Consider the following 20,605-nt stretch of genomic DNA (forward strand, 5'->3'; position numbering starts at 1 on the left):
AAATAGACACAATGGGTGAGAGGTAGGCGACCTGCTAGGTGTAGTTACAGTGGTGTTAAAAGAAAATGCGCTCATGCAATGACAGGCGCATGATAAATAATTCCAAATATGTTTGCTGAAGTAAATAAGTTCACAGGAAGCCAAATCGGGAGCATTACACAAAGTCCAAGCCTCAGTGTAAACTGATTGTATTTGTAATGTCTGTGTATGTGAGGCCTATCTTAATAGGAGACTCACATGCAACAAAGACAGTAACTTGAATCTCTATTTTGCCTGTGCAGAATGACCCATTAACTACACTGAAATCCTCAAAGAAACTTATGACTTGTGGAGTAGAGGGCAATGATTCTGTAGCCTACGTAAGCATACTCTTCAGACTGACTTGGAAATATCTGGAGCCTTTAAATTAAGCAGCAGTAACAGGAGTGTCAGAGTCCTTCCAGAGACTATCCCAGACACGCCCTAACCACCACAGCTGCCAGCGCTCTGGAGAAGAGGAGGTTCGGGTGAAAGTGGAGCTGAGGGGAAGAGAGGAAACCGTGAGGGCAGGCTATGCGGGTCCGGACTCTTATTAACAGGCTGTCAGCGAGGGGACGAGGATGTAGCACACCTGGGGAGAGCGGCGTGTGGCGCGTTTGAGAGACGGAACTAATTCTGGATTCAATGCGTGTGCAGTTCCTCACCAGTGATGAGTTGGCTCCTGTTGTGGATTCTAACAGCAGCCGGGATTCAACAGGTGGGATGGATGGCATTTCCCAAAGTACCTTTTTGTCTTTTGCTTTTCTTTCTTTCTTTTAACGTGCAGGTTGCATGTAACTCAGACGTTTAATGCAAGTTGCAGAAGATATAGGGGGTTATTTTAAAGTTAGTAAGGTAGGCTGAGATTCTAAAAAATTTTAAAAAAGGGAAAAAAAATGTAGAAATTGTTTTTTTAACCTTTGGCTGAATAAATATTTCCATTAAAATCTGCTTTAAAACTTATTGTTGTCCTTTATCAGGGCGACCGTGGCTCAGAGGGTTGGGAAGCGTATCTGTAACCGGAAGGTCGCCGGTTCGATTCCCGGGCTCTCTGTCCTGGTCGTTGTGTCCTTGAAAAGCGCTATATAAATCTAAATTATATAAATTTATTATTATCTGGCTTTAATTTTGCACTGTGGGATGCTCAAAGTTGTCTCTAGGCTCGTTCGGTTATATTTTAGTGCCACCTGGTGGATATTTGGGGGTACTCATGTGCGTTCTTGTATCCCACTGCCTCTTCACAGCCTTTCTACTCATAAAGACACCAGTTTGTGGTCTAACCTCAGAAACTGAGTGGTTAAATTAATGATATTTTGTGTTAAACACGTTAAACACGGCGATATTCTTAGTTTTTGTAAGATTTGGGTTATTCAGCATCAATGTCAAATATACCCCTAAACAGTGTGGTTGTGAATAGTCAGTATTAAATATATTCTCATTATTGCATAATAAACTCATGTGGTTTGGAGGGAAATAACAACAACGCACGAGTGACAGTTTTCCCTGGGAAAAGTCCTTTCTCCTCTGCTCTGAGGAAGGGTAAATCAAGCCAACACCTCCCCGCAGGTCATCTGACCTGACTGCAGGCTGACAGGAAGAAGAGATTAAACCAGGAGTGGAGCCAGGGTCATCAGCACTTGTAATCTCTTTGTAACCAGCTGCCACAAAAATATGACAAGTATTTGAGGTCACGTTAGAAAGCATTCAAAAAGGGGGAAAAAAAGATGATGATGATAACCACAAATAACTCACTAAATAATCTCTCTGTCTTGGTATTGTTAAATGTCCTACATGCAAAATGTGTTCATCAGAGATAAATGATTTCAATAAGATGATGTTTGTATCAATCCCAGCCCAGCTTTTATAATTAATTTATGAAGCACTCACATCTTGATTTCTATGATCTCCTTTTTCTGTGTCAGGGTGATGATTTCCTTAGCGGGAACAATATGTATGCCCCTTTGCAAATTAGCCTCATGGCTGCAGAATAAATTAAGTCTTTTGATAAACAGCTTTGTGGCACGACTGTGACTAAAAGTCGTTCATCTGCATTATCTTTAATATGACCATAATTCTACTGAAGTGCTGAGAACAAGCCGAGGAAAACGGATCCACCGTGCTTAAGATGATTAAGCATCTTTTCGCACAGTTAACCGCGGACAGAGTGTGCACGCACGTGCATCTTTCAAGCTCCCCATTTAAGAGCTCTGCTATAAGTATTTATGGCTGTAGAGACAATACTGGAGCTAATTTTATATGTTTCACTTCTCTCCCAGCCCCGACCACATACTGTACTTGTAATTAGGATGGACATGGTATCTGCTTCAGCTGAAGTCTTATTCATAAAGAGCCTTTGTGGTTTATTATTGCTACAAAACGGACTCATCTGCGTTTGAAGTTTTGCTCGATTTGCATCATAAATGCAACATGACTTCACTTTCCCTGAGAGGGAAGTTTCGGTTTCTGTCACACGAAGTAACAACCTGGAGATCATTTCCTGCTCCATTCTCAAGCACACCATGCTCTCAAAACAAAAAGAATTCAGTTTAGACTCAACCATTTATTATTTTTTACAAAAAACAACAACAAAAAAAAAACATTCACATTCCCAAACTTTCATCAGCTGAGGCTCATGCATTCTCTGCCCAAAGCTAACCTCTAAGCTCTGGGTTGTTAATGTGCCTTATGTGCTGCGTTGCTGTGAGAACATCTGCTTTTAAGAGCTGCAAAGCTCTTTACTGTGTGATCTTGGCTACACAGAGCAGATTGTAAGAGTCATAATGCCAAGGGAGATGAAATTCATTTCATTGGCAGGATTTTTATAACTGTAAGAAGCACAGTTCTTGTTTGAAATATGGCGACGGAAACCAGTGTTAATACATAAGACACCAGGGCGCGATGGTGATTTAATAAGATTATCTCCACTGGGTGTTTAATTCATTTTTATAGTCTTATTTAATTTATTGCGCAGCACGAACACATGTTAGCACTGAAGCAGAAGTGTACAAGTAAGGGATTTTAAACCTTTCAAGTCCATTACTTGCTGAGACATGGTTACCAAAGAGGGCTAGATGAAAAAAAAATCATGATTAGGGGCATTAAAAATATTGCCTCCACACAAGGGGTCAAATACCTTTTGTGCAACAAAAAAAAATCCGGACAAACAGGTTGAAAGAGTAGCTGCAGATGACTTATTTTGTGCAATCACTGTAACAAAGGCTCAGGCTTGATGATGTGACACAAGCTGTACGCATGATGTGAAAGCTATTGGACATATTAGATTAATAAAATATAGAGTATATGAACTGGGAATCTCATTTTCTTTCCCCTTTCCTCTCTGCAGGCCTACTCCCTGAATTCCACCACCATTCCGCCTGCCGCAGCTGTCACATCCCCATTTGTAGACCTGTACAACCGCACACAGTACTGCAAGTGGCCCTGCGAGTGTCCAGAGACCCCCCCTAAGTGCCCGCCAGGTGTAAGCCTCCTCATGGATGGCTGCGACTGCTGCAAGACCTGTGCCCAGCAGGTGGGCGAGGTGTGCAACGAGGCAGACATGTGTGACTACCACAAGGGACTGTACTGCGACTACAGCTCAGACAAGCCTAGGTACGAAAAAGGAGTGTGTGCATGTAAGTGTCACTCACCAAAACAAACTACCGCTGTACACCGCATCAAAAGTTCATTTTTGTAATGTTGCAAGTCAAGTTCATTGTCCAAACTGCACACAAACTGCAGCATAGCACAGACTTGAGTAGAGAATATTAGAAAAAGCTATTTTTGGTTTTGTTTCACGGTACAAGCAGCATGTGCACATTATTCAACAAATACAAAATGACAAGAATCACAGAGCACACATGGAAGAGAATTATTGACCTCAGTCTAGGGACATATCTGCAAGTTTTATATTCAAGTCTCCAACATGCAAATAACTTTTTGTGTTATTCATGTTTTCATTTATTTTCTTTTTTTGCCTTTGTTCTACATCCTTGCAGACTGTGCAGACTTAATCATTGCCTGATGTCGAGATCAAATCTATCCCAGATATTGCACAGCACTAGCGTCTAATGTAATTATTGCATTACATGTTTTTTGTATTTTAATACGTCTATGTGTTGTTATTTTCATACCATTTATCATTTTAGTTTCACTCACACCATTTTTTTTCCCTTTTTAATTATTCCCTTTTGTTCATTCATTGCTTGTTGTGCTCACTTTTAAGGATTTTATTTTTTGGAATAAGCTGTGGAGAAATGAAATACCTCCCGCTAAATGATGTCTGCTGCTAAAAAAAAATAGTAAAAACAGACCTATGGTGTCACAGATTTTTCATATCTAATAGAAGTTTCATTTAAAACCTACCTACACATGATCTGATGACAGTTTGAAGATGGAATAAGAAAATAAAAAACGGAGAATAATATAACAGTTTTCAAACATTTCTGAAGTGCAAAATGTTTCATTTGTCGATTGCTTTTATTTTCTAAGCTCTGCAAGACAAATGTCCTCCTAATAATGGCGGACACAGTTCAGCAGCAACGCACAAGTCCAAGCTTTTGTGTGTTTGCCCTGCATGCCTTTATAATATATTCCTGCTTGTCATCCCTCTCTGCCAGACATGTCGGGAACCGGCTGCGAGCACAATGGCGTGATCTACCGTAACGGGGAGAGTTTCCAGCCCAACTGTAAATACCAGTGTGTGTGTGTTAACGGTGCTATTGGCTGTGTGGGGCTGTGCACAGAGTCTCAGCCTCCCCGTGTTTGGTGCCAGACCCCACGACGAATCAAAGTCCGGGGACAGTGCTGCGAGCAGTGGATCTGTGACGAGCCCAGGAGAGGGCGCAAGACAGCGCTGCGACATGCAGTCGAGGGTAGGAAGCTTTGGATAAAAAATATTGTATGTTTTAATCCCTAAATCTAATGTTCAGAGTTGATGGCTCAGAGGTCATTTAAATGGAAGGGAACGCTTCAAGTACAAATATAGTGAACAAATTACTAGGAAGCCCTCGGTATTCTTAAAAATGTGAGGATTTTACATGACTAATTGGAGCTCTCTTGGACAGTATTGTTTGCACAGAAATGTAGACATACATACAGTACACCGTGAATATTTCTGATATTGAGTGTTATTTACACCAGTATAAGTCTTTAGAAGTAACAGAATCTGCTCTGTTTGAAACTGCATCTCACAAAGTAGCTGTGCAAGTAAAGCTTGTAGTCCAGACGTGAAGTACGTGTTTGTCGTAAGCGTGTGAGTGACAAATCAATCCTTTCCTGTGGAAGCCAGTGGAGGCAAGAATGTGAATGAAGATCTCTTTGTGTTGCATAAGGAAACAAATTAGATCCAGACTTCTAGGCAGACACAATTTAACAATTTGGATTAAAAACAGATGCGACACGAGGGGAGACAGTCATACTGTGCTTCTCGTGTTCTCTCCGACATTACATGTGCAGGATCTGAATGATCTGAATGTTAAACAAGTATATTCATGTTGCTAAAAGACAACTTTAAAACAAGAGGATATATGATTGGTTGATTGAGTGGAATTGTTCTCCTAAAATTCCTTAATTGATCAGTTTATTTATTGATCCAGTTATTATAAAGCTGAGTCCTGTTACATCTTTTATCACTGCTCTGTATTATGCTGGGGTCTGCCGGGGAGCCATGCTGCTAAATTTAACTGCAGTCGGAAAAACAATCCTTGTTTTGACTTTTTTTGTCTCTAATAACCAAACAATTGATTGAAATATTGTGAATTTTCAATTTAATTAAAACTGTCTATATTTAACTCTTGGTTTGCCAAATGGAGTAGAGTTGTAGCAACCTGGAGCACTTTGACAATGAAATGGCGCTGAACGTAATCTAGTTGCACACCTCTCTGTCTATGCTGCTGTCTAGTTTTCCCAGCCGAGACCACAAACTGGCACAAAAACTGCATTACCCAGACTACCTCATGGAGCCCGTGCTCAAAGACCTGCGGCCGCGGCCTGTCCATGAGGATCTCCAATGCCAATGAGCAATGCGAGCTGTTTAAAGAGTCTCGTCTCTGTAACCTGCGGCCGTGCGAGGTCGACATCACCAAACACATCAAGGTAGTAGTCTCAGAAACACGCACAATAAGTGATCAAACTGAAATGGTTTAATATTTAAAATCTTCCTGTTTCTTTGCTCCCTCAGCCAGGGAAGAAATGTCTTAATATCTACAGGGAAGATCAGCCAACAAACCTCACCATCTCCGGCTGCACCAGCAAGAAAGCGTACCGGCCCAAATACTGCGGCGTCTGCACCGACGAACGCTGCTGCATCCCCTACAAATCCAAAACCATCGACGTGGAGTTTGAGTGTCCCAACGGGGCGGGATTCACCTGGAAGATGTTGTGGGTTCAGGCCTGCTTCTGCAACCTCAGCTGCAGAAGCCCCAATGACATCTTTGCTGACCTGGAGAATTATTACGGTTATCCAGAGGTTATGAACTAAGAAGCGACCTGTCGGTTTGTCCCATCTGTAAAGAGCTTTAGAACTTTTTCCTGACTTTCATTTCCTATGCAGTTTTTTTCCTTTCCTTTTTTAGTCCAGTCATGTACAAGGGATTTTGTTCTGTTTTCTTTTTCCTATTGGAAAAATCTGTAAATATCACATATGTGTATTCATAAAGCATGGTGTGCTTTTGAAGACTATTTAAAGAACGGTTTGCAAATGAAAATATTCAACAAAGCATGTGAAATACTGAAGGTTTAATTTATTTATGAGGCTTTTGGCATATGCACTGGCATGCTATGTTTTTTGGACCACGTCTCACAAGGACATTGCTTGCCTGCCTTTAAACTCCCAAATCAACGGAGGTTGTAGGTTTTTCTTCATCTATTTCATTAAATTCTCCCTATGAGTGTTAAGAGATGAACAAAGATCCCCAAGACTACATATTCATATGAAATAAGGATAATCAGGGAAGCTCTGTTACACATTTTTTTGTCATTTTTTAATAAATACAAACGGTTATGTCATTTTAATGCTTTTCTACAGCATTAGAAGGTTGTGTATTTACAAAGCTGTATGTACGTGTTCTACAGAGCCAAATGTTTTTGTAGTGCAAGTAAAATACAGAAGAAAGAGTAGAAAGTATCAGGTAAGTTCTATGGCTATCCTCGTGTTTACATGTGGACCTCTTTTATCACTCACTCAAGAATCCACACACATAGGAGCAGCACAATCTAACAAAGGTGAACAATTTCATGGCACATTGATTGCATAGAAATCATCATAAAAATCATTAAGAGAACCGTTTTTGATCCATTAATAAACCATGTGATCCTGAAGCTTTAGCATTGGTTTTTCCAGTGTTTTGATTGACGACAAAGCATACAATTTAGATTAATTTTAAATTCACCTGCAAACTGCTATTTCAACAATCTTTTGGGGAAAAGAAAATTCACAGGGGGGGAAATAAATGACATTTGCAAGGTCAAACAATTTGCTGTGCATGATATACTTTAAGTCTGCCCTTTCAATTTTCAAAGATATATATGTGTAGTGCCTCCCCATTCACTCTCCACATCTACAAGTCTGCTCCTACATACGAACAATAACTCATACATGAAAAATAAACGAATAAATGATCGAACAATTACAGTGAGAACAGGAAACACATTTACAGTCGGGTAAATTTGAGAAAGCTGCGTCAGTAGGGTAAAAATGGACAAAAAAAAATGAGGTTGGAGGGAAAGATGAAGTGGAGGTTAATTTTTTTTTTTGTATGTGAGATTATGAGGAATATATTACAAGCTGGTGGACTCTTAGCCACAGCTTTCTCCGACATTCTCTGCTTTGATGTCCCCAAATGCTGCGTTGCCTCCATTTACACTATGGCCCCAAACATTTTCTGCTTGCAATCAATAAACACGACCTCAACCTTCTTACTCAAACATATTTCCAAACTAGGGCAACTCATCTGCACTGAGAAATCTGCAGGTGAGTATGTATTGTGCGTTTTTTAATTTCTTTTTTTCCCCTCTCTCTTAAACAATTCCAGGTACATGGGCCAGGTGTGAATTAGAGGTAGCGCAGCACAGACTGAAGGGGATCCTTGAGAGGTTTGGATGTCTGCTGAGTGGAGGGTTATTTAGCAGGACACTTCGGCGGACTTGCTCACACCTTGGTCCACATTGTTGTTGGCCGTGGTGTCCATGGAGCTGTCTGTGTGGGAGCGGCCGTGCGGATTCTCAGCCGTGTGGCTGCGGCTGCGGCTGCCCTCGTTGGTGTGGGAGCGGGAGCGGTTTCCCTCGCTGGTGTGGGAGCGGGAGCGGTTGCCGTCGAACGAGGTGACGCTAGAGCCAGAGGCAGTGCGGGAGCGAACAAGGCGGGTCATGCTGGCAGCAGGCACTGAGGGAAGAGGAGAAGAATTTACTGACGTCTACTTTCCCATTGCTCACAACCTTTCATCACAACCTTCAAGAAGATTTGCAGAATTTTGTAATAAATGTATGGCGAGCATATAAATTGCCACGTGTTGTTACAATGAAAGCAAGCCATCCAAACAGATGCAGACAATTAAAATTGGTTCTACTTTCATCAGCAAATGCAAACGTGTCAGTCATAATTATCAAATGAAAGTTCACACTGACACCATTTAAACTAAACAGCGAATACTTTATGCTTGAGAGCAGTAGTGCAAAGTTGCCAAATTCAATTCGACCTTCAGCAGGCTGTCTTGACCATGTCTACATGCCCACATTAACTGAACTGTTCCCATGTGATTGGCTGATTAGTTATTAAATCAGCTGAATGGCTGTGTATAATAAAGTTGCCTGTGGGTGCACATATGGTCTATCCTTTGACCATTAGTTACATCATAGTGAGTACATGCCCTAATCAATCATAAACACAAGGTGCGAAGGACACGGGCTGTGTTGGGGCATTATTATAATCACCTTATATTTGTGTGTACATTGGTACAGTCAAGCATTCCTGTTCCCAAATTCATTAATCACATTACAGTCAGTAATCAAACAATTGAGTCACCTGCAAAAGTTACACAAGATCCTAAAGTATCTGAATAATCAAACATGCATTGAACTCACTTTGTGGAGCGCATTTGACAAATTGCAAAAAAAAAAAAAAAAAAAAAAAAAAAAGGGGGCATTCTCAGAGCAGTTCATCATAAATAATTAATTTTGGCACGCAAAGAGACAAGAATGTGACACTCGAGTGCTCAGATCTTGTGCGTGTCCTTCTTAGGGTAGCTGTTTGTGCTGATGCGTAGGAATACGTAAGGTTTAATGTGCTATTCTAAACTAGAAGTTATATTACTGGTCTCAGCAACGTAATGAGGAGCCTAACAAAATTAATTAGTGCATTAATGTTTTCAGAGTGTTTGATTTTTCAACACTGGATGAGGTGAACTCTAAGGCTAAGAGATCTTTCTCTCACCACAAGGTGGCAGAATATGCATCTTTTACAGAATTAAATCTGTAAGCACCGGTGATGGCAGGCATTTTTTTCTGTACCGTTTTTATTTTAATGCACGTTGGAAGAAGAAAGTTTAATCTGAACATATCTCAGTAAAACAAAGTGAAAGTATGTGATACTTACTGTATCCCATGCCCTGAATGAAGTACTTGAACGCCTCGGTCAGCTTGCCAGGCTGCAGAGAAGAACATAAAGATAATCAGTCCTCTTGTCAGTAATTATTATATTTGTTTGCATAACATTGACAGGTTCAAGCTCTCAGCCAGCAGCTTACTTCCCAGGGTCTGTGATATGACAGCTGTTATGAACAGGTGCTGTGCAGTTTGGAGGATTACAACCTGACAACTGTGGTTCATGTCTGGTACGTGTTAATGCTCTTAAGTGCCACCCTCCTACGCCATCCACCCCTCCACCTGACCCCGTGTGCCGATTATCCAGCCCTGTCCAGCCTGCTGTACAGCATCAATGTCTCTCGTGTCATTTCCCCCTCCCTATTTTCTTTCTCACGCATACACACCTGGTCAACCTGGGGCATGCCACCGCAGTCGGCCATCTGGGGAGAAGAGTAAAAGAACACAAAATCAGAATTTTGCATGTTGTCACTTGTGTATTCGTGCAGCATCGTACACACTCCATAACCCCCCACAGCGCTCATTAAGTCCAATTTGAACACGCAGAACCGTTAACCCCAGTAAAAGGCACCACTTTAAGTCAAACAGCCATTTGATTTGAGATGCGGTTCATAAAAAGCTCGCCACAGGCCAGCCGAAGTAGGTCAGTGAGCTCTGGAGAAACGTTCAGCTGTCATAACACTGGTTAATGTATCACCAAGTAAATGCTGAGCCAATGGAATCTTATCAGCAGATGAGTTTTCATCAAGGCGGCTATAATCTGGATGAGAATAGGAGACAGGAGGTGTGGGGTAAAGGCCACAACAGAGGGAATGGAGTGGGGCCCTCACCTTAAGAAGGGTGGCCTTTGTGGGGTCCAGCTTAGTGTTGCACTCAACCTGCAGGAACAAACGCAAAACATTTATTAGGCAAATGATGTGCGATGACCAACAGGTTTTTAATGTTGTGATGTGCTTAGTCCAGTTATTCCTATGGATAATATATACTAACAAATACGTTTTGGATTTGGGACCCGTTTGCAGCTGAAAGCAGCAACAGTCACACAAATCTCTTAACTTTAACAGATTAAAGCTGATCTGCATCACTCTGTTTCTGTTTCCAATTCGATTCTTGCCTAAGACATGCTAAACTGTTGTCCTTAAGCACTTAGCCTTGCATATCTCTTGGGCTTAAGCAGACGGCTGAAGCGAATGGAAAGCACGTCCAGCACAAGTTGAACCGTGTTAACGGCAGTGGGAAGTCTAATCATTAGCACTTGAGCCGTGTGAACTCACCACGGCCTCCACGGCAGGAGAGCTATCGCCAACCACCAGCAGAGAAGGGCACCTGGATAAAGGACACACAACCGCACAGTGAATGTTTCCGTGTTAGAAATAACATCGTTTCATTTAAGCTGATGCCGTTTTTGAGAACAACTTACTTGAGGGTTCTGGCATGGCTTCCAGGGACTGGCCTCTCAATCTCCAGATCCCTTCGACTGTAGACAGACACATCTGTTAGTGTGCAGAACACGCTACTTTCGGCTGCTCCCTAATTCATAAACGTTTTAATTTAGCCGTTTTTGCACCCGATGGCCTCCCTGACTCAACTCCACAGGGATCGGTATCTCAAATGTGCACAGCACTACACTAAGGAGCCACCACACTTTCCATTAGAGTGTATGAACTCAAACACCAAGATTATATCATGAAACATTTACATAAACTAAATGCTGTGCTTACCTTTCATAGGACTTGACAAAGAGATGCAGGTTAAACAGGTTCATGTCATTCATGATGTGGTGGCGGTATGTGGCAATTAGATCATGGTTGTGATGGATTTCCTCCTGCGGTACCCAAAACAAAAGACGGGTTCAACCCACGACCTACAAATTAATCTAACTAAAATCCTAGTTTCCGTTTACAGAGATACTTTAAGCGTAATGAAGATATTAAACAAAAATGTTAATGAGAATTTGAATCTTTACCTTTCCAAACAGGTGGGTGATGATCATGTCGGGCTCTGCGTGAGTCCAGCCACTGATCTAAAAAACAGAAAAAGCTATGTTTAGCTTTAATGGTTCTGCAAATCCAAAAGTCAAAGTTACCACAGTTTTTGGAAATGGTTTGAACAGTTGTAGGTGCTCATATGTGTGTTTATACGTGCATTACCTTGTGTGCAGCCCAGTCCATCCATCCCTCAGCACACGAGTTGATGTTGATGAGAACAAGGCCTTCTACCATATTTGGGTAGTCCAGCTAAAACATACATAAATGAACTTTAGAAATAAACCACGACACATTTCGCTAAATATGTGCCCCACAACCGATTAAAAAATATTCTGTATAGCCCATCTATTTATTTATTGTTGCCCAATTTGGTGAGGGTTAGGTTTTAATCTAAAGCTCTTTAATGTTATATTGTGCCCTGTGGAACAATATAGAACTAGTTAAAGTAAATTCTGCAAAGAGTTAAATGTTGCATCTTTGCCAGCTTTGTGTCAGCGGGGAGGGGGGCTTACTATTGAGCACAGTGTTAGTGGTGAGCTGATCTTGTACATTCCTGAGGCTTTCATGGCTCTACAGGCTCAAGCAATAAGCGGCGGTGTGTTGCCAAAAATCAGCCAAGAGCAGAAACCCATTAGCCAGCTCTGCTAATCCAAGATTGATTAATACTGAAAATATTAAGTGTGACTGAGAGAGCGTGGGGTAAACTCACAGCAAATCTGGACAGAATGTAGGCCCCGGCTCCCATGCCCATGCCAATCACACTTTTCAGGCTAGAGTGCACAAAAGTAGAGGGGTACTGTTAGAACAACCGGTTAGAAAGTGTCTCAAATATAAAGGGTGAAGTGTCAGGCTGGGAACTGGAGCTCAATTTACCCAAAATGCTTTAAGACCAGTGGGAGAGACTCAGCGAGTTGGTCCATAGAAGGGTACTCATATCTGGGGAAACAAAAAGGGTATTGTTACAGACACTATCTAATCAGCAATGGTCTTATATTACCGTTATCAAAACTTGACAGCAGTTTGTGTTCAGGTAATCTTAACATAAGGCAAAGTCTCACCATTAAAGCAGAGATTAGGCTGAACAAGAGATAATACTTGTCAAATTAGGTCGCCTTAAGCACATTCGCAGCGATCTACCTGTTGATTCTGAGGTCACAGACTGCTTGACATACATTAAGTGTCTCTCTGTTTGTGACTGTGTGCACGCGCGCATGTGTGCATCTGGCTCACCCAGTGGAAAAGGTGTTTGCTCCTTCATGCTGCCCCGGGGCATCGACGTGACACACAGCAAAGTGCTGCATGATTTCCGCCATGTCCTCATGGTCGAAGAGCGTGTTCCAGCAGGTTTTGTCTGGAAAACAGTGAAAAGATGGCGGAGTTGGATGAGTGGCTCTTAATAGAGAGGGTAAGAAGAACTCAAACAGCCTGAATAGATGAGCAAATCTCAGGTTTGGAGGTGCCGTGAGCAATCGTACAAAATCTGACTTCATTACAAAAAAAAAGAAAAAACAAATCATGGAACCTCCTCCTACAGATACACAAACATGACCGAGCGTAAAATGATAGCGTGGATACAAGGATTATAAATCCAGCTTAGATACTGTGAGGCAAAAGACTTAATATAAAGGTAGTTCAGAGAAACCAATTTCATTTTAATTGGTATGATCATTCAAAACACATAAGGCCTTCGGTACCATGGCACATGTTTTACCAAGCTAAAGGAAATAATGAGGTAGGCTTACGGTTCAGGCCGATGTCATGGAAGGTGAGAATGACTGGTCTGTCCCCCTTGGGAACCCCCTTCATTGTACAGTGAATTCTTCCATTAGGAGTCTCCACATCATGCTCCTATAGATACACAAACATGACCATACTTTTATAGCTCCAGGTTACAAAAGATACATAAATATATTTATATACATTTCTTTAAAGTTACTCCTTGATGCTGGTGCAACAGGGCTGCATAGTCAATATGACAAAGTAAAGCTGTTGCAGTAATATTTGAAATACTTTTGTTAAATACAACCTCCAATAATTAGCCTGTTTTTTTGACGGAAAATCTAAATGACAGGCTCTTCACCAGGAATAATTTACCCAACCATGCCACATCTCGTTACAGAGGTTTATCATTCCATTAAATATATTAGCTTTCTATCTACTTTACCAACTGAAAAGTAAGCAAAGCCATTTCAAAATGAGCCACAAAAGAAGAATAAAATAGAGCTTTTTTTCCCATTTAGCACCTGTGCAACAACTCCAACTTTAGTATCTACTGTCCAGCAGGCAGCATAATCCCACAAATCCGCTGGAAACTAAAGCAAACAGTTTAATAAAGCTTTTAGTCTACTCACGCTCACTTCAATCTCAGCGACAATCATTTCCACATCAGGATCCTCCAGAACCATGTTTGCAGGAATGGAGTTAAACACCGCTTGCTACTGAAAACTGTAGTTACAGTGGCTCTCTGAGCTATAGATCCAAGAGCTGGTAAGCCTCTGAAGCCCTTCAGTGAGAACTGCATTTTATACCCCTGCTGCTTACCAGTTGGCCTAAGCTCCTGGCCTCCCATGGTGCCTTGCAGGCTGGTCAAAACAAGCTAATTCTAGATGAAGATATCCTTAAATTGGATCAGCCAATGTCAGAGAGGGGCATCAGCTACTGCGCTGACATGATAAGTATGAGCATGTGATGAGTGGCAAAACATGATGAATAAATGAGGCAGCAGCTATTATTCAGTAATATTTAGGGGAGAAGATTTACAAAAACAAAGATTTACTTAGTGTTGGTAATTAAATATAGATCCTGCACGACATACGGCAGCAAACAGTCTTTCGAGACTAGACTGAGCCCTTTTGATGAAAATCATTGATTTTTTTCTAAATTACACATTCAGTACTTGGTTAAAACTCACCCATAATACATTAAAAATGTAGTTGAATAGTGAAACGAAGTTTTAGAAATTTCTCCAAACATAAATACTGCCAAAATCCATGAATAAATCAGTTTTAAGAACTAGACTAAAAAAAACATTTAAATCCTTTAAAAAAATGGGTTTTTTTCTATAAAATCTAAATATGTAGAGTGATTATTAGCTAAAAATTGCTTTTACATAGTCATTCATTTCTTTATGTCTACTAATTTTAAACTTAAACTGTTTATATGAAGGTTTATTATTAACCAACAGCAGCTCTATGGTGATCCATCAGCAGGTCATGGGTATGTCACGAGACAACCTATTAGGTAGTTTGTTTTTTACCCCCAAACCAGTTCTAACTGCATGGGATCTACTTGACAGGAACATCCAGCAAGGAGGTAAAACCTATTTACTAAATGTAATGTACAGGATTCACCACAGCTCGCTCCACCCACGCTTTGCAGGGCACACTCAAACGTGGAGACTACGCAGTGGAGATAATCCTGCAAGGCAACGAGCATGTGTCTGTGTGTACAGAGTGTTCATAAGCACACACGCACATCTGTGAAACTTACAGTGGAATTTATTTTTTGTGTATGTTTGTGTGTCCAGGTGTCATGAATGCATTCGCTAATAAAATCAGGGAATATCATCAGAGCCAACTAATCCTGCGTGACTGACTGTTGGAAGCTTAGTCCCCACAGAGACATCAAACACTTGCCCTGGATACTTTAGGTCAACCAACCTGTCAGTGTCACAGCAAAGAAAGTCAGAAGGACTCTGATGGAGCTCAGACTCTCAGTAAAAGAACCCCATCCACACACTGCCTGAGCGCAAAACCCTTACATTTACATGAAGTTTGAAGAAAATATTTTTTTAAGTTGAAACCAATGCACTTCTCACACCTACTGTTATTTAAAAACAACACAGATTCAAGGGGCAGCAAATGTTTTCTGACTATAAGGAGCTCTGTACAGGGTGTTGGGATCGCCCCCAGACTCAGCAGCACCAAAACACATGTGGTTTCTCCCGATAGGCTGCATCATCAAATCCAGTTCAACATGCGTTTCATCACTTCCTGTAGCTGACTCAGTTAGTGGAACCCTAATTAGGTTTCTGTCCTAATAAAACCACAGCAGATAAAAGGTCATTGAGGTAGTGCCACGGCTATGTTAATAATTATCAAAGTATTTCATTTTATCAGCCACTAGATGGTACTATTCAAGGGAAAGTTATGAGATACCAAGCAGTGGATTTAACTGCTAAAACAAAAAGTTGCAACTTGTCAGAATAATAAAGTATTTAATGTGTGTGTGTGCAAACATACCTTGGTTACAAGCTGCTGCACAGCCTCTCTCAAGCCCTGGAAAGAGAGAAAAGAGGAATGAAAACATAAAAGATAACATGATTACGGTGCAACAAGCTATAATCTAATATCCCGAAGTCGGTTCCCATCACTGAACCCAACCCGAATCAAGTATAATTTTGACTGCACAGTCAACATAATGCATCAAACATGAAGAACATTCTGTGAAATTATGTGAAAGCGAATTACACTGTGGTATTCTGGTGCACATGCATGATTTTCTTATTGCATTAGTTCCATTTTCTAACACACAGCCAACCACAGACAGCTTAATTGTCTTTTGCTGTGCATATTTTGGAAATCTGTGTGTAGAAATTTATGAAGTGTTCAGTGATTACTTTCTCATATAAAAGCACCAATATCCCAAAAGTTATATGTAAAGAAAAGTCAAGCTAAGAGGCACAAATAAATCAGCAAAAAGCATGCAAAGCTTGACAGCATAGAACTCCAACAGCTTAAGATTTATCTGAGAGTCACCGTTAAACAAAACTTTGCACAAAACATACCGGCAGCTCCCTGTCAACCAGCAGGGGTTTGGACTCAACAACCTGGATATCATCCATTTCAAAGAGCTGCAGAGCCTGGGAGAGATCGGAGCAATTAGTTAATGACTGGTTCAGCATATTTTTGTGTACGAGGATCAAGGTTTTTAAATGCATTACTGTATTTTAAAATAAAAGAGTGATTAAAGGCCTGTTAAAGTACAGTTTCATCCTTGCTTTTGCACTTAAGCGTCTTTAAGGGGACTGCTGGGAGACTTTTGTCAGAATTGAGGAGTTGCAGACAATAGAATGAGGCCTGCTTGAACTTTGGCTGGGTGTGTTTCTTCACACGAAAGGAAAGAGGGCTTAAGTTCAATATAGTCCATGACACACTCGCAACATGCAGAGGCTTGCAGCAGTTATCTGCAGTAACATGCGGCTCACATAACGGACCACACCTGCGAACCGCCTACATGAGAAACACGTGGATAACCTGAAAGACAGGGCACGCAAGGTGGCTGACAGGCACAAAGGAAGGTTTGGCTGTGAGGGGAAAAGGAAGTGTGATTTTTGGGAAATTCGCACTCTGCTGAAAGATTTAAAAGAAACAAAAGATCTACTACACATGCACTTTGAAGATTGGACTCAAGTTAATTATCCACTGAACTTAGAGCTGAAAAAAGACCCACCCTAAATCCAGGTTTCGGGATTGGGCAGACATTTCATAAAAGAACATCAAAGTGGGGCTTAATGACAACATTAAAAGGAAAAGAAAGATGAAGAGTTGTACAGAAGGGCAGAAAACTGGAAGAGAAGCCAGGCTGTGCAGATCATGATGCTGTGTTGGAATAGAGCATGTAGGCTGTGACTCTGCATGCAAATCAAATTAGCCAGTTAAGAGAGCCCTTTGTCCACTGGCCCCAGCAGGCCAGGGGCTTGCCCACTTCTCTCCCACAGCTGAAGGGGGGGGGGCATGATGACCAAGACACACATCCATATACAGGAAGCAACTGACACCCTGGTTCCCATCTAAACTTCCCAGCTTCTTTTCAGCTCTCTGCTTGCACTTCCTGTCACTTTCTGTGTTTATCTTGGTTTCTGTTTGGGTGAAGTCTCTCCGTTTGCCATTTCCAGGCTTTGACAATGTCTTTTGTGCTCTCGTGCCTCTCTTTGTCTTAACCAACATCCCCAGCAAAAATAGAAAATAGAAAAAAAAAAAAGAAGCTTAATCAACCTTCAGAATTGCAGAGTGCTCATCAGAGCAAGTTTGCCATTTAGAGGAAGCGACTCATGTTTCAGATATGGGTGTCTGGCAGAATACGCCCAGGGTACACACAAACACCTGTATGCCTGTGTTTCTCTGATGGGGAGAACACACACCAGCGCCAGGCAGCTCTTACAGCGCCGCAGAGGAAGAGGAGTATCAAACAACAGGTTCGTTTGTTCACTGCGGCCCTTCCAAAAACATGGCTGCGGTTACACTGCAGGAGCTTTGTTGAAGAGGACCAGAGAGCAGCCCCCGCTGAGATTCCACAGCCATGTAACAGAAACCATGTTTATGATTTTCATAATATCGAAAGAAAAAGAAAATGCTCAGGCCATTTTTGATTATAGAATTTGAAAAAAAATGGAAGGGGGGGGGGGGTAATTTCCCATGTCAACATGAGCAAACCTCTCGGCCTGTTTTCTGTTTTTAAGCCTTTTTTGCAAACAGCAAAAATAAAACCAGGCAAGTAAGTTCACCCATATGGAAAAGTAACATTTATCATATCTGGTGTCTCTTTTTCTTTTTCTAAATCTTATGGGATTTACAAGTGTGCTGTACTTTGATTTACTCACTTTGGTGAGTAAATGAAAATGTGGGACCAAATGGAAAACAACAGAAACTAAATTAATGAAAAAAAAGACCCATCTCTTTTCAAGCTTGGCTACCAGTCACTACCTGCCAGCATGTCGACATCAGAGAGAAGCTCTGACAGAGCAGCAGGCTAAGACAACTAGGTCACCTGCTGTTTACACCTGTGATGTTAGCCAAGCTGAGCTAATGCTTCACCTCTTTGAGAGGAGTGCAGAAAGGGGAAGTGTTAGTTTACCCACGCCAGATTCTGAGCCTAAGCAACACGATAGGAGTGCTGCTGCTGTGACATGTTTTATGAAATGATTTCAAACGACTGTCATGGAAAGAGATAAATATTCAACAGTGGCCCATTACCTTTAAAACCACTGGCAGGTGGTAATGTCGATGAATAACATGAGATGGAGTGAATAACACTGAACGCAAGGCTGCTGTGCTGCTCTTAATATTGTGGCACACCGAGCACAATTGCTTCCTCAAATTTGGCCACATTGGGTAAAAGACTATTCTCAGATTTTAAGATGAGCGTGTTCCCTCACAGAAATTTTGCTGCAGTAGGGTGCCTTCTTTAAAACCGGCCTCAGCACAAAGCATTGCCAGTGGCAGCAGTTGTCCCTACATGCAAAGGCTCCTGTTAGAAAAATGTCATTGCAGAAGGAAAGAAACAAATCAAAAGCGTTAACTGAAACAGCTTCGGCTTGGCAGAAGTGAGACTGTTATGCAATCTTAAACAGGAAACAGTGGGAGGATATACGTTTCTAAGAGATCATCCTAAAAGTGTAGCTCAGAAAAAAATAAAAATAAAAGAACACAAACTCGAAATTATTTAAAGCATTTTTATTTGTTGACAGTTTGACTTCATGTCAAGGTTTTAGTTTTTCAAGCTTCGACACAGTCTGGTTTCGATGCCTGATTAGGGCAGTTGTTGGCTTTCTGAATATTAAAAAAATATCACCTGACAATGAGATGCTGCGGTTTGAGCTTTAGAGGAAAACAACAACTCTGGCTCAGGTCTACGTAAAACATCAGCGCTTGTTTTCCACAGTAAATCCAGGAGATGGGGCGCGCTGCTTTAAGCCACAACATCCAAGTTACAAAACAAGCATGGGCTCAAACTCTCTTTGTTCACTGACAGAAAGAAGCATATGTAGTGATTAGATTTGGACAGAGTCTCAATTTCGGAGAGCCAGAATCAAGGGCAGGTCATCCCTTCCCTCCTCTGCCTCCATATACTTTTAAATCCACGAGCCTGCTGCATCCATCTGCAAAAACAATGATTGCTTCCCTAATCTTTGGGAACTCGCTTAATCTGTCAAATCCCTGGTTCTGAAATATCAGCAGAGCAGCAGCAGGCCTGCTGGACTAAGCTCATACAGACCTACATTTTCACTGTAAGAGATAGCAAATTGTGGGCGTCTTCCTCTCTATAGTGAAGTTGTTGAGGAGGGGTCACGCAGATCTGATGGGGATCAGTCTTGTTTTTCTAGCAAAGATTTGTTTATTTATGCATTTATTTTTGGAACACTTGCTGTTAATACCTTAAGTCAATAAAGAAAATGTTTAATACTTCGATCAGCATCAGCCACAGCCCAGTCTCTCTCCCTCCTCCAGCCCCCACCCTCGTGCATGTTTGTTTGTTTGTTTGTTTGTTACATTAATACCAAGGCTAGAAAGCAAAGAGGATTTGTTATGCAACTATCTGGCCTCACGATGAGTGCAACATTTGACATAAAACTTCATGTTTCCCGTGTGCTCGCGTGCCACCAGTGTCACGTGTGACATGAACGTTGATCTGCGAAGATCCTTTCCGCTTTGCACACATGGTGCCTTCCTTGCTATGAAACACATGCCACAGATTATTTTATTTTTTTTGAGAAACATGCCCAAAAGTGCGAGAAAGCTCTCTCGGAAAATGCACGTGGACATGTAATAGAAAGCATTTTTTAAATGTGCAAAAATAAAAATGTGGTTCCAGTTTCTATAAAGGGGTTAGAAAAAGGAAAGAAATAATGCAGTCTTAATTTCTTATTTTAGTTGTGTTTCAGCGGTTGCGCACAGACAACGTCAATAACGTGGAAACTGAGTAGGAAGTGAGCGCACAGGTCCTTGGAACCCCTAAAAAATGAGTTCATAATTCCAAAAAGAAACCTACCTGTTGGTTTAGCAGATGATTGTCCTGTAATGAAAACTTCCTGAAGAGATGGAGGAAAAAAAAGTCCTCAAAACTTTTGCAATCTCTCTCTTTCCTTCTTTCTCTTTGAAACAGCAGCGTTGCTTTGTTTACGTGTAGCGCCAGGCGGATGTATGAGGGAATTTTATAAAGCTTGGGGGCGTGCAGCCCGGCCCACTTTCCCCACCGCCGCCTCTATTGGGCAACACCAGCTG

General features: G+C 41.4%; 2 protein-coding genes across 4 annotated transcripts; one reads left to right on the forward strand and one right to left on the reverse strand.

Annotated features, from left to right (window-relative positions):
• The first annotated feature begins 213 nt into the window (after window positions 1-213).
• On the forward strand, window positions 214-9,367 carry ccn4a (cellular communication network factor 4a). The gene is made up of 5 exons (XM_085148644.1): window positions 214-736; window positions 3,362-3,650; window positions 4,635-4,889; window positions 5,918-6,111; window positions 6,197-9,367. Exons 1-5 carry the CDS (start codon window positions 689-691, stop codon window positions 6,494-6,496), a joined length of 1,086 nt encoding a protein of 361 aa, XP_085004770.1. The 5' UTR covers window positions 214-688; the 3' UTR covers window positions 6,497-9,367.
• Window positions 6,977-20,527, reverse strand: ndrg1a (N-myc downstream regulated 1a). 3 transcript variants are annotated; one of them, XM_085148639.1, is made up of 16 exons: window positions 20,373-20,527; window positions 16,390-16,464; window positions 15,845-15,880; window positions 13,346-13,451; window positions 12,834-12,954; window positions 12,477-12,539; window positions 12,313-12,373; window positions 11,766-11,852; window positions 11,582-11,638; window positions 11,337-11,440; window positions 11,036-11,092; window positions 10,890-10,941; window positions 10,446-10,493; window positions 10,002-10,037; window positions 9,608-9,659; window positions 6,977-8,398 (listed from the first exon to the last, which is right to left on the reverse strand). In XM_085148639.1, the coding sequence occupies exons 2-16, from the start codon at window positions 16,444-16,446 to the stop codon at window positions 8,139-8,141; spliced, it is 1,197 nt and encodes a 398-aa protein (XP_085004765.1). In that variant the 5' UTR covers window positions 16,447-16,464; window positions 20,373-20,527; the 3' UTR covers window positions 6,977-8,138. The 3 variants fall into 3 exon arrangements, with proteins under 3 accessions (XP_085004765.1, XP_085004767.1, XP_085004766.1); XM_085148641.1 differs by lacking the exons at window positions 15,845-15,880; window positions 16,390-16,464; window positions 20,373-20,527 and adding an exon at window positions 13,961-14,502; XM_085148640.1 differs by lacking the exons at window positions 15,845-15,880; window positions 16,390-16,464; window positions 20,373-20,527 and adding an exon at window positions 13,955-14,501.
• Window positions 20,528-20,605: the final 78 nt, after the last annotated feature.

The sequence above is a fragment of the Neolamprologus multifasciatus genome, chromosome 22 (genome assembly GCF_963576455.1).
Source record: "Neolamprologus multifasciatus chromosome 22, fNeoMul1.2, whole genome shotgun sequence".
NCBI lineage: Eukaryota > Metazoa > Chordata > Actinopteri > Cichliformes > Cichlidae > Neolamprologus > Neolamprologus multifasciatus.